We start from the raw sequence: 12,815 nt of genomic DNA, 5'->3' as shown, positions 1-12,815 counted from the left end.
TCCTGTGGCAGCTCTGACCTTGCCAGGCTGAAACGAGGGCATGATGCAGGAGGGCACGCTGTCCCCTCTATGGGAAAGCCGGGCCCTGGGGCACGCAGGGTTATTGAAAGACCTCGAGGCCGGCAGGTTGATGAAGGGTATTGAATAGAAAGGAGCTGTCCATGGCCTCGCCTCAGGGAGGACACTCCAGTTTCTGGCTCCTGATGTGTCTGAGCACCCGCACAGCACCATGCCGCCTTCTGAGGGGTCTGTGCAGCCCATGGGCCACCTCTGTGGGAGGACGTGACAAGAGGGAGGTGTGAACCCCCACACGAAGTCAACGCTCAAAGCGCTTTTGCTTCTTCAAATTGACTTTATCCACCGAGCTGGTTGCGTCCTGCTTCTGCGAAACGGTTAACTGCGGTGTCCCTGCCAGGCCCCCCGGCCCCTGCGGTGCCTCCCGGAGCTATTAATACTGCAGGCACATGCTCTGGCGCCGCGTCCCGGGCAGCCACCAGATAACTTTAATTTGCCCTTTAAACGTCCCGAGCCCGCCGGCCCTCGCCGCGCCGAGGGGGGGAACATGGCGGCGCCGCCTCGCGCCCCCCGGCGGGGGTTGGCCGCCGGGGGGTCGCGGCCAATGGGCGCGCCCCGGGGGGACACCTCCTCCTATCGCGAGAGGCCGCGGGCTATAAGGGGGGCGGCGCGGGGCCGCGGGCCATTTGGCCGGCCGGGCGGGGAGGTGGGCGCCTCGCGGGCTGTCTCCGGGCGGGGGGTGACGGACCGGCTGCCGAGATGGGTGACCAAGCGCTCAGCTTCCTCAAGGACTTTTTGGCCGGGGGGGTCGCTGCCGCCATCTCCAAGACGGCCGTCGCCCCCATCGAGAGGGTGAAGCTGCTGCTGCAGGTGAGCGGGCTCGGGGGGCGCCGGCTGCCCTTGGGGGTGGCGGCGGCGGTGGAAGGGGGGGGTCCCGGCGGTGTGGCCATGCAGGTGGGTGCCGGCACAGCACGGCTCGTCCCGGCTCGGCTCGTCCCGGCTCGGCTTGTCCCGGCGTGTCTAAATAAGGGCAGGTGCTCGGCCGGCTCCGGTTACGCGGGATCTGCCCGGGGCAGCGGGAGCCGGGCCAGGCGGCGGTGTCGCTGCCCTTGGGCCGGCCGTGGCGCGGGGTGACCGGTGCTGTGTCCTTCTCTCTGCCCTCCCTCCCCTCCTCCTCCTCTTCCTCCGTCCAGGTCCAGCACGCCAGCAAACAGATCACGGCGGAGAAGCAGTACAAGGGCATCATCGACTGCATCGTCCGCATCCCCAAGGAGCAAGGCATCATCTCCTTCTGGAGGGGCAACCTGGCCAACGTCATCCGCTACTTCCCCACCCAGGCCCTCAACTTCGCCTTCAAGGACAAGTACAAGCAGATCTTCCTGGGGGGAGTGGACAGGCACAAGCAGTTCTGGCGCTACTTCGCTGGGAACCTGGCGTCCGGGGGCGCCGCGGGTGCCACCTCCCTCTGCTTCGTCTACCCGCTGGATTTCGCCCGGACCCGGCTGGCGGCTGATGTGGGCAAAGGAGCGAGCGAGAGGGAGTTCACGGGGCTGGGCGACTGCATCGTCAAGATCTTCAAGTCCGATGGCTTGAAGGGCCTGTACCAAGGATTCAGTGTGTCTGTCCAGGGCATCATCATCTACAGAGCAGCCTATTTTGGGGTTTATGACACGGCCAAGGGTAAGAAGTGGATGGATCGGTGAACACGAGGGAAGATCCGACAAATAAAGGCCCACGAGGGCACGCTGCCCTGTGAGGACAAGCAGGGCTTGGCTTAGTACCAGTTCAGGTTGCTATTGCTGGAATAAGCGCAGGTGTTTCTGAAATGCATTTCTGCTTTCCTCAACTTGCTGCTCTGAGCAGAAGCCATGGGTTTGCAGTGTGTTTCCAGACACCTTATAGTTTCTCTCTTCTTCCTTCTGTTTTCTTAAGGCTTGTACAGATGGCTTGTTGCTCCTTGTACTTCATGACACAAGGAGAGGTTCTCCAAGAGAGGTCAGGAGCACGAAGTAGGCTCTATATCACAAAATCCAACAATCGTATAAGCTCATTTCACTCATTGCACCTGTTCATGGTCAAATATGGACAAAGGGAGAAGTTGTAGGCATGTTCCTGTTGTTTAGGTTGAGCAACTCCTGGGGTTGGTGGGTGATGGTTCCTTCCACAGTCCTCTTTCCCACCGCCCTTTCCCTCTGTGTTGACTCTCATCGTTTGTTCCTGATGACAGGTATGTTGCCTGACCCAAAGAATGTGCATATCGTAGTGAGCTGGATGATTGCCCAGACTGTCACGGCAGTAGCAGGGCTGGTTTCGTACCCTTTTGATACCGTGCGACGTAGGATGATGATGCAGTCTGGCCGAAAGGGAGGTAAGAATAAGTCTGCTCCTGTGGTGGTCTGGCACTGGAAAGTGTCACTTCATTGGGATGTAATGGGAGGTGTGGGTTATATTGTTACGGAAAACCAATGACCCTTTTATAGAAATCCTAATTAAAAAAAGGAAGGGCATTGTGGGTTATTTCTATGGTATTCATTTAAGAGGTTGAGAGTTGATTTGTTTTGATTTTCCTGTGGCAAATTAAAATGATGGTTCCTAAACTAAGCACTTAATTTCAAATTCTTGGTTATGCTTTACTTATTTCTTTATTTTAAAAATATAGGGAAGTTGAAATGGACTCTGCCTTCTGACATTTGTTTGTTTCCACAGCTGATATTATGTACAAGGGCACAATTGATTGTTGGAAGAAGATAGCTAAAGATGAAGGATCGAAAGCGTTCTTCAAAGGTGCCTGGTCGAATGTGTTGAGAGGCATGGGCGGAGCTTTTGTATTAGTACTTTATGATGAAATCAAGAAATATGTCTAAAACATAACATCATAATTAGTTCAATTGTTCTCAATCAACTTTTTTAAAAATTGTTGTGATGTAATGGACAACAAAATATTTCCTAGGGAAACTGAGAATGAAAGTTATGAATAGGATATCTGTTTGAGATGAGGAGGCATTTATTTAAAATTTGTCCACTACAGCACAGTTGCATTTTGTACGAAAATTTCTCTTAACATTTGTATTGGAACCTGTGTATATATTTAATACCCCTCCAAATTCCGGGTAATGCACTTTGTCTATGCACAAGACTTAGGTGTTCTACACCTAGCTTAAAATCTAATAATGTGAACTCTTAATGAGATCTTCAGAAATACCTAGTTTACTAAGTAATGTCTCTAGCTACCCAACAGCACTATGACATGTATGACATGGAATAAAATGTTTTCTTTTGAAGCTGTATTTTTGATCTGATATTAAGTATAAAGAATTTCTGGAAATATAAGCTATATTAAAACACTAGTCTGTGAGTTTATAACTCCAGCTTCTTCACTGACAAGTTATATGGTCGAGACCATAATGATGTTTTTTAAAACATACTTTGTAGAAGGTGGAAATACTGTGTCAAAAATGCCCTATATCTTCACAAAGCAAAAAGTTGTCTACTCTGATGTTCAATTGAACTAAAACTGAACTCATGAAATAAATTAATATATTCATGAACTCTTCCTGTTGTTTTCAGTACACTGAACACACTGCAACCATGTTCTTTAAGGTGGTGTGCTAATCAGCACACTAGTAATAATTGCTTGGTACTGGCCAACTTTCTTGGAAGTTTTCCAACAGAGCTTTAAGTAGGTAGGTTTGCTATTAGAATTACCACTAACCATTCTAAGGAAGTTAAGCTTGAGGATGCTGCAGCCACTTGTCACATAGATTAAACTACCAGCTGGCCTTAGCTGCTTTGATACTTTAAGAGAGGGCAATGTAGATGAATTGTTCTTGGTTCATAGTCAAGTCATTGATGCTTTTTTTTTTACTCAAAAAAGTGTTCTATAATGGAGTACTTCCAAATTATTTCACTAACAGTTTAGTTAACAACTTGAGATATTAATTACCAGGGAGATCAGAACATGCCCCATACAGAGTTTTTAAACTTCAGATGCTGGATTGTTGTGAATCCAATGAAGAACAGGCTGTCTAATGGGGCAAAGGAAGGCAAGTGAGTTGTTGCTAGCTCAGTGATTCAGTTAACATTTGTTTATATGTAGTCTATGTATCCACCTCAGAAAAGCAGTAAGACTTAAGCAGTAAGACTTAACACTTGCATAGTCTTTCAGTTAAATAGTTTATTTCAGCTACATCTTTTACTTCATGTGCAAAAGTGAGGTATCCCGAGGTGGTTTTTTTGACAAGGTTCTGGAGTGTCTATCACAGTACCCTAGGGGAGGGAAAAAAGGTGGAAACAATGTTGGAATCACGCTAGACCTAGTGGAAGGTAAAAGGCCATGCAGTTACTAGTAGAACTGATGACTGAGCAGTACTGTTCTAGTGAAGGTGTTATCACAGCATGAAGTGGGATGTTCCTGCAGGTACCATAACTGCTGTAAGCTGCCTTTCCTTGAGCATCTCATGGTATCTAATGGTATTCTTGCTATACAAGCATTGCTTGTGCGCGTGAAAGCTGGAGCAATTCAATATGCAAAAGCAACATAATGCAAAGAATATTATCCCTTACTGTGAAAATAGCTGACTTTAGAGTTTAAAGGGAACAAGTCCTCCCAAAATGTATTTGTGCACTCTACCTTGGTTAATATTGGACATTACTATCATAGGACCACCGCAGGGATACTCTATGAAGAGTCATAATTGACTAGTCAGATGAGTTTTGTAAGCAGAAGAAAATGGAATGCTACAGGATTCATATCTTTGATTAGTTCCAGGTTCTGTGCTTTGGCATCCAATTTTCCCTTTCCTCTATTTGAAATTAATTTCTTGTCAGATGCAGGTAGTCCCAGCTCTGTTACTTAGTGTGATGGTTTAAGTGTGTTTGCTGTAGCTTCAGAACAGCACCTCTGCTCTACCTGAAAGCAGGAATGAGATACTAAATATTATACGGAGGCAACATCTATCCACATGAAGAATAGAAACAACTGGTCCAACAATTGTAGATTAGTTTTGATTTTTGAATTACCTAAACAGGTAGCAATCACTTTTGATTGCTCACACAAAGGAAGTGTGCATGTTGGATGAGGTCTGATGTATTTCAGCTTCTTTGCTTAAATCACAGTTTTTGACATAGGGAGACAACTTCTTCCTTGAACTTGTAGGCTTCTGCTCTGTTCTCTTTTTTTCCTTTCTTTTCCTCCTATGAGGATCAGTGCCTCTTTAAATCTGGTTTAGTCTTTTCTTCTCCCTTCTCTCATGGTCAACATCTAAACGCTTCTTTAGATATGTGGTATGTTTTCTTCCTGGTAGTAAATAACCAGGGTTGCAACCTATTGAACCATATGATTGTGAAGAAAATCCAGGTGCTTACTGCAGTAGTCTTAGAGACCTTTACCTGCTTGCTTCTGCCCTTTCTCTTCCTTTTCTCCTTCCTCCACACATTCCTAATGGTTCCTTATGAGAAAGCCTGCAAACACACTGTAGCCATTCATTTCTCATTTACCTCACTGACAAGGTTGCTTATGGCTTTTGGATGTTTTAGAGACGATCCTAGTTGGCTACAACAATACCAAAAGCAATGTCAAACTGTAATATAAAAAGGTACCACATTTTGGGGGCAATTTTATGCGTGAATGACTAACGAAAGAATTAAGAGGAAGCAAAAGAAATTTCAGATGGGTCTAAATAAAATAATGATTGAAAAAATATATATTCTGGAATATTCCGGAAAAAATCAAATGGCATAAACAAAGGGAAAGTGAAAGCTATTAAAAAGGAAAGCGAGGAACACCGATACAGGAAAATCGCACTGGGGGAAGAGACAGTAGGTAAAATAATACATTATGAAAACACAGGCAAAAAGCTCCTTATTTCTGCTTACATGCTTATGCATATACACAGGCTGTGGCAGATCACAGGCAGTACTTTCCACTAAGATACTTCATGTACGAGCTCAAAACTGTCAATTAAATAGCCATTCCCCTGAGAGCAGCACCGATGTATGTGCATGGCACTTGGCTTAACACTCGCTGAAAGTTTAAACTAAAAATCCAGGCACCAGCTCTGTAAAGCTGGCAGGCAAGTTGATTATTTTGCAGAGTCTTTTTACTACTACAGTCAAATGAGCCTGGGCCACAGACAATACCCCTGCCTCGATCCATTTGCACCTCACAGACAGGTGCACTGTAAAGTCACCATCAGAATCACTATTCCCTTGTTTCCCTTGTATCTCACACTTGAACACAGGGAAGCCTGTCCTGAATAGCCTGCTAATATACTCTCGTAATATGGGAAGACAAAGCCCACCTGCCATCTGACATATACGGTACTCCTCAGTCCAGAAAGCGTGCTACCTGGGGAGGGAACCGAGACACGCATCTTTTGGATGAGAACAAGGTAGGACCTTCAGGCTGGCTCTGAAGGATAAGCATCACTGAAGAGCACAGAGAGTGGGACTGCAGAGAGCGAAGGGAAGAATTTACGACCACAGATAGACTCTTCCCTACCTTTCCGAAGGTGAAGACCTCTACTCTCTGCCCTACATTTGTTATGGAAGGAGCAGCCCTCAGTTCTTAAAAACAAAGAACAAACAGAAGAGTTTAAGGCATGCTGAGGGGCAGAGCAGAAGGAAGAAAAAATTCCATACAACCTGCAAAGTAATTCAAAAACCAGAAAATAATGTGCTGGGATGCCAGTTACTTTTACCAGGATAATCTCAGACAGAGCCTCACTAACCAACCTAGGATACAAGGGAGAGAAGCATCAAAGCACATTTTCCTGCTCGTGCCCCAGGTGGGGAAATCTCAGCCCTGTCTGACCTTTCTGACCCTTTAAACAAGAAAACTCTCTCAATAGCATACTCTAGTTTTAAGAGGCACTGTGGGGAGAACTGAGACTTTTTTTTTTTTGCCTCAAGCTCTCACCACTTAACACAGTGGAGAGAACAACGATCAACGATTTTCCATACATCAGAGCTTGCAACATAATAAAGAATGGCATTTTAGGTGAATAACACAAGTGGTCCTAGAACAAGAAATGACACAGCTGCAAGGATCACTGTTGGCAAATGCTGTCTCATTTTGGCCAGGTGGAAAGTTACCAGGAGGTGTATAGAAGCTTACCTGACCAAGGGATTAGAACCATGTATCCTGAAGACAAACCAGAACCGCATCACGAACATCAGCAATCCTTGCTGGTATAATGAAACATGAAGCTGACCTCAAACAGTCTCAGTCCTGGAAGACAGCTCTGGACTTCTCACTCACCAGGTGGAAGTGACATGCAAGTGACATGCTTTATCCGCTATTTTGCTCAAGACTTTGAGCAGGCAGACACTACAGATTGAGCATCAGGTGCAGCATACCAGATCCACAAAATAATCCATTTCCCTGCGTAAGAATAAGAAAATAAACCATTTCCCTTTTATACCCCTCACCATCTGGCTTGCTGATACATCACAGTGGAAATACCCGTCATCACCTGCATATGATGCAGGTTCTAGAAGGGTTGATATAAGTGACCTCACTGCCTTGATCTCTACCACACTGATGTGCAGACTAGGCTCCAGAGAAAAGCAGAAGCTCTCATCTGCCAGGTGACTGAATGAGCTGCCCAGATTGGGCAGGCAGGAGGCTATTTTTGTCTATTGACCAGTGAGAACAAGGAAAAACACTCAGATTAAAGTGTTACCAGCGATCTGTTAAAAGGAGAAGTCTCAAGGCTTTTTACAGGGGTTTATCCTGAAACTCAGTAGTTGACAATCAGGAAAACACAGTCCAGTGCTAAGTCTGCATACGCCATAGGAGATGACATAAAAGGTAGCTAGCCATTTGATTTGGGACAGTGAGACAAATGCTCATCTGAGTGAGGGGATAATAGCAGAGATGCCTCAGGTTCTTCAGTAAAGCCTACAAACAGTCTACTAGAAGACAGGCTGTGGCACAGAGGAAAGCCCGTAAACTCTGTATGAGAAATGGCCTTGTGTGATTCTACCAGTTTAGCTCAAATCTCTTGGATTCACTGGAATTAAAATAGAATTCTAAAGGATTCAGCAGTCTGCTTGGGAAAACGCCCTTCCTATTTCAGCTATCCATGCAGGAATACATCATCGCTCCCTGTTCTTCTCATATAGCCAATCTCAGCTAGGACCTTCATTAAGGCCTTCGGTGCTGCAGAAGGGCTACACAGCAGAACCCAGTTCCTGGAAGAAAGGCAGCCCACAATGAAGCATAGACACCTCCAGAACAGAAACGTAACAGAGGCACCACAGTCCATTTCTCACTGCAGTGAAATCAATGCTCCAGTGTTGTCACTCAAAATGAGTACCTTGTCACTTCAGCAAGGAAATTGGTCTCCATCTGAAACTATGTCAACTCAGCGTGGTGGCTTGCTTTAAGTAGGAAGAGAAACAGTTTGCATTTTGTTTGAAGAAATCTTCTGGAGGGGGAAAAAAAGGCAGAAAAAAACAAAGTGACAACTTACAGGAAAAAAACAAACACAGAAATAAGTCTACCAGAAGTAGAATTTGTTGCCATAAAAATCTTGATGAAATTATCTAATTTAATGAAGACTGTCAATATGGCTTATTTAAAGCAAAAACCACCCCACTGCACCAGTCACTAACAAGAAAAATGTATCAATGAATAAAGTGATTCTTTGTATTTTCCCTGACTACAGGTAGTAGGAAGCATTGCTCCAGTGACATCCTTTGCAATTTAGTATCAAACGTCAAATTCTTCAAGAAGTCACTGCATTGACAAACACTTCATGTTAAATATTTTATTTCTTATGGTTTACAAAAATGACATATAAAATTGACAGTATTTCATACCAAAGTTAAATAAGATAAGAAGCAGCGATTAGAAGTAATCTGTTTTGTGAATTCTTTTACAGAAGAGAATTATTATATGAACATTCAGAAGTATTTAAACTCTGTTATTCACATTCAAGGACAAAAATCTTTAAATAATGAATAATTTTAATTAGCACAAGAGTACAAATAAATACAGCAGCACTATGCAAAAAAATGCCTTACAGTCCCTATCAATGAATAATAATTGTAATAAAATCTGTTTGCCACAATGCTGCTTAAAATTAACACTTCATATATTGTCAAACAGCTAAATTTGATCTGCAGATCACCAGGTGCAGAAGCTCTGCCAAACTGTCATACAGGACCAAGCGAAAAGCCTATTACAATGCAGAATAACTGAAAGCTGAAGCTCTCATGCAAGCATGAGCAAAGAATGACAAATTATTATTGTTTTTTTTTTTTGGTAAGGCCAAGACCTGGCATTATTGAATACAGCTTTTTTCCTTATATATAACACAAAGATTTCCTGCATCTCTCCTGGGAAGATGCTGGGTAAGCAAGCAGGGTTCCAACAATATCCATGGACACTGGCATCATAATTTATGCTCTTTATAAGACTACAGTCCTACAAAATAAGCTCACTAAAAGTTTGCCTTCATGTATAGAAATAAAGCCTATTATGTACTACTTGCCAACAGCATTAAACTTTGTTCCCCTTATACATGGATGTTTGATAAGGAAGCCTGACGCTACTACAAATATTTGGTATGTGCATAACATTAAAAATAGGTTAAGAAGCATAAGATTTTTTGTTTTCAACATTTTTTTTTCAAATGGTGATTAACAGTTGCTTTCAAAAGCAGATGTTGAAGCTTCCTGCAGCTCAAGCTTTTATCTCCCCACTGAGAAGGGCAAGGGTCTGCAAAAGAAGGGCCATGAAATATTTCCTTTGCTTACTGTTCTCTAGCTTGAGAAGTATCTAAAACTGACTCTAAGAGTCACTCTGAAACTGTTTTTCATTTCAAACTTCAGTCTCTGTTACCCAGTGGTGTTCAAATATCATCAGATGCTTCTTTCCTACGCAAAGGTCCCAATACAACTTCTAAAATTCTCTGGAAGAGACACAGTCTTGAGTACAAAACAAACGGTCATCACCTTGAGTGATCTGCAACCACAGGAGAACAACACCTTCTGCAGCCTCGGTATTCTAATTAACCATGCAGGAATATACAATCCGCTTTTCATCCCGTTATGCTGCTGTAAGAGGAAGATTCTTTCAGTCATATGAACATGACCTCAAAGTTCAGAAGACTTACCTAAAGCCAGGATGAAAAGCGACAATCTAGGAATTAAGTCCTATAGTGTAGCAATTCTGTCCTTCCACATCACGGATACAAATTCCACTTATAATTGGACAATAAAATAATAATTAATGATTTCTACTGTATGTTTAAATACCTCTCTTTCATAAATACTTCCTCTTGCAGGAAACACTGACTGAAGTGAAAGTGTTTGCATAAAACAATTTTATATGAAATTATATCATATACAATGCATTTTTAATCACTAAACAATGCAGAGAATATTTTTGCACATAGAATTTACAAAAGCACTAAAAATAGAAATCTGAGGAACATCTCAGAATGTGAGGCATAGCACGCGCTTATAACCAAGCAGCACGAACATTAGTGGGCTTAGGTCTCTGTAATGCCCCACCAGATGGGTCAGAAATGTTTTTTTCAGTCTTCTGGCTCATTGTACTTGGTACAGTGGATGCTCTTGAAGTGCCTCCTGTTAACACACACAAGGAAAAAAAAAAAAAGAGTAAGAACGCTTATGCTGGGTATATCAGAAAACTTCATGGTGTATTATTACTGTAAAAATCACTACCACAGTTTCCAGAAAAACAAAACACTCACTCACTAAGTTGAATCCAAAACCAACATTGTGAGTTGTTTGTAAATAGTCAGAACAAAAAATTCAAGCACATGCCATAGTGCAGTGGTTCTTTAACCTGACATAGGGATGGATCCATGAGGAAACATGACCTACTTCCAAATACTACACACACAATTTCTAAGAGAAGCAAAGCTACTATCAGTAGATTTACATTTTCTAAATAAGAATTTGAACCTTTTTTTTTTTGCTTTGTCCTTTCAATAAAAAGCACTGGCAAATTGAAATTTATTTATTATTATTACTATTTTTTACAACGGTGATTTTTTTCACCTTCTTGGCAAAGATTATTAGCAAGGTGATTTATTAGAAATTTAGAATGGTAAATAAACAATTCACACAGTCACCGTATTTTTGGTATAATTAACAATATCAATTTAATGACCTCTGTATCAGAAAAACACTTATTTGCTTTTCTTAATAATAAATGCCTCATAATTCTGAATTATGAATGAGAGAAACACCTGTAAAGAAATGCTAGAATCTGCAACTTCAGAGTACTTACTAGAAGGGCTAAGCTGGCTGAAAGGAGACTTTCCTCTTTTTACAGATGGTGAAGAACTTAGATAACTCATCTGGCGCTGATAGTCCATCAATTGCTCAGAACGTCTCATACCAGCTGTTGGTTTCACTGCTTCCAGTCTCTTCAGAAAAGCCTTAATATCAAAGAATAGCATCATCAAGAAAAAGAATGAACAAGAAGCTACAAAACAAACATTCAGAGACTGCTATTTCTATTTTAACTGAAAAAAATAAACCCAACGATTTTTAGCGTTTCTCAACACGAACAACTCCATTGGTGACCAGCACATGCTATTCTGCTCACATAGAAGACTCTTCTCATTGCAATAAAAAGACAGTGTCCATTACATATCATCATTTGTGTTGAGTACATCTTTGGTACCCCATAGTACACTGCACATTATGGTAACTTGAAATGACATCTATTTGGTGAAGGCGGCAGAAGACAAGATGAGCTCTTCTATTCCTACTCTATGTCTAACTCTAGAAGAATAGAGGGGTAAGTTTTGGGGAGGATGAGAAGTTTGTTTTATTTTGATTTTTGCTTTGCAAGCATATTTAGAACAGTTCCCCAGAGAGAACTACCGACCTCAGTCCTGTGAAAGTAATTGTAAAAAGAAAAGCACAATTAGATATTATTGATTTTGGATTTTATGTACATCTTTTATCCATAATGTACTTTTATGAGGTTATAGTTGAAATTGTTACAGACGTCATTTCCTCCTGTTGAAGTTAACCCTGGCACTCGTGCAGCAAACATCATATCAGAACAGTTACTTACATAGTATTTATAAGATACACAGTTTCTCATACTTCCTAACTACTTACTCTTGAAACAGGATGCACTGATTTAAGAATTTTCCATAATTTTTCTAAAGAAAAGAACTTTGTGGTGGCAAAAATTCAGAAGGACTCTGCTACATACAGCTTCCAATCAACCACCTCACATCTGTAATACATCCAGCCTCCAGTGCTTGTTTTTCATAGATCTATAAATTCCCTCTGCTAACTTAATTTGAATTGATGGCCTACAAACATTTGGCAGTGACACAACCATCATCAGGGTTATGACATGCATCTTATCAATGAGAAACAATGCAAACTGCAATTACACCAACCTCCAAACTACTAAAAATACCTCTGCTAATTAAGGATGTATTGTTTAGATGCATACTTATGTGGTAGACATCAAGAATCTGTCTAACCATTAAACTGCACTTTGTACAAAATGATTTTTTCCCCCCTCTTCATCTGCCCCCAGGTCCTGTTTAGGTTCTTTGCTGTTGATAGTTCCTTTTTTTGTGCGCGCTTTTGTTTGTTTGCTTTAGAAGAACAAAAAAAGACACAGAAAATGACTTGGTAAATGGTATAGTATTCACAAGATGTCAGTTGTCATCGTCTAACTGTAATAGGAATCTGCAAACTCTTGGTAGTTTATGCATGGGGACTGGAAACCTGCAGTGTGCGAGAGAGAAAGGACAAGCCATTTTGGCTCGGACGTAATATGTCACAAGTGC

General features: G+C 42.3%; 2 protein-coding genes across 15 annotated transcripts in view; one reads left to right on the top strand and one right to left on the bottom strand.

The window, feature by feature from the left end:
- The first annotated feature begins 670 nt into the window (after positions 1-670).
- SLC25A4 (solute carrier family 25 member 4) lies at positions 671-3,563 on the top strand. The gene is made up of 4 exons (XM_080591390.1): positions 671-885; positions 1,209-1,695; positions 2,243-2,383; positions 2,722-3,563. Exons 1-4 carry the CDS (start codon positions 775-777, stop codon positions 2,877-2,879), a joined length of 897 nt encoding a protein of 298 aa, XP_080447516.1. The 5' UTR covers positions 671-774; the 3' UTR covers positions 2,880-3,563.
- Positions 3,564-8,771: 5,208 nt separating this feature from the next.
- The window catches only part of CFAP97 (cilia and flagella associated protein 97), a 29,515-nt gene continuing 25,471 nt past the window's right edge, over positions 8,772-12,815 (bottom strand). For all 14 annotated transcript variants that reach the window (XM_080590182.1, XM_080590187.1, XM_080590176.1 and 11 more), the window contains 2 exons: positions 11,282-11,432; positions 8,772-10,611 (listed from right to left, as the gene is read on the bottom strand). In XM_080590182.1, coding sequence (XP_080446308.1) covers positions 10,484-10,611; positions 11,282-11,432 — 279 coding nt within the window. In that variant the 3' untranslated portion in view covers positions 8,772-10,483. The remainder of the gene's footprint in view (positions 10,612-11,281; positions 11,433-12,815) is intronic.

The sequence above is a fragment of the Anser brachyrhynchus genome (genome assembly GCF_964034855.1).
Source record: "Anser brachyrhynchus genome assembly, chromosome: 4".
Lineage (NCBI taxonomy): Eukaryota > Metazoa > Chordata > Aves > Anseriformes > Anatidae > Anser > Anser brachyrhynchus.
The sequence above is the reverse complement of the archived record's forward strand: the minus strand, read 5'-3'. Positions and strand labels throughout refer to the sequence as shown.

Coding starts and splice junctions, on each gene's coding strand:
- SLC25A4 (XM_080591390.1), top strand. CDS start 775: ATGGGTGACCAAGCGCTCAGCTTCCTCAAGGACTTTTTGGCCGGGGGG. Junction 886..1,208: donor GGGTGAAGCTGCTGCTGCAG/GTGAGCGGGCTC, acceptor TCCTCCGTCCAG/GTCCAGCACGCCAGCAAACA. Junction 1,696..2,242: donor GGTTTATGACACGGCCAAGG/GTAAGAAGTGGA, acceptor TCCTGATGACAG/GTATGTTGCCTGACCCAAAG.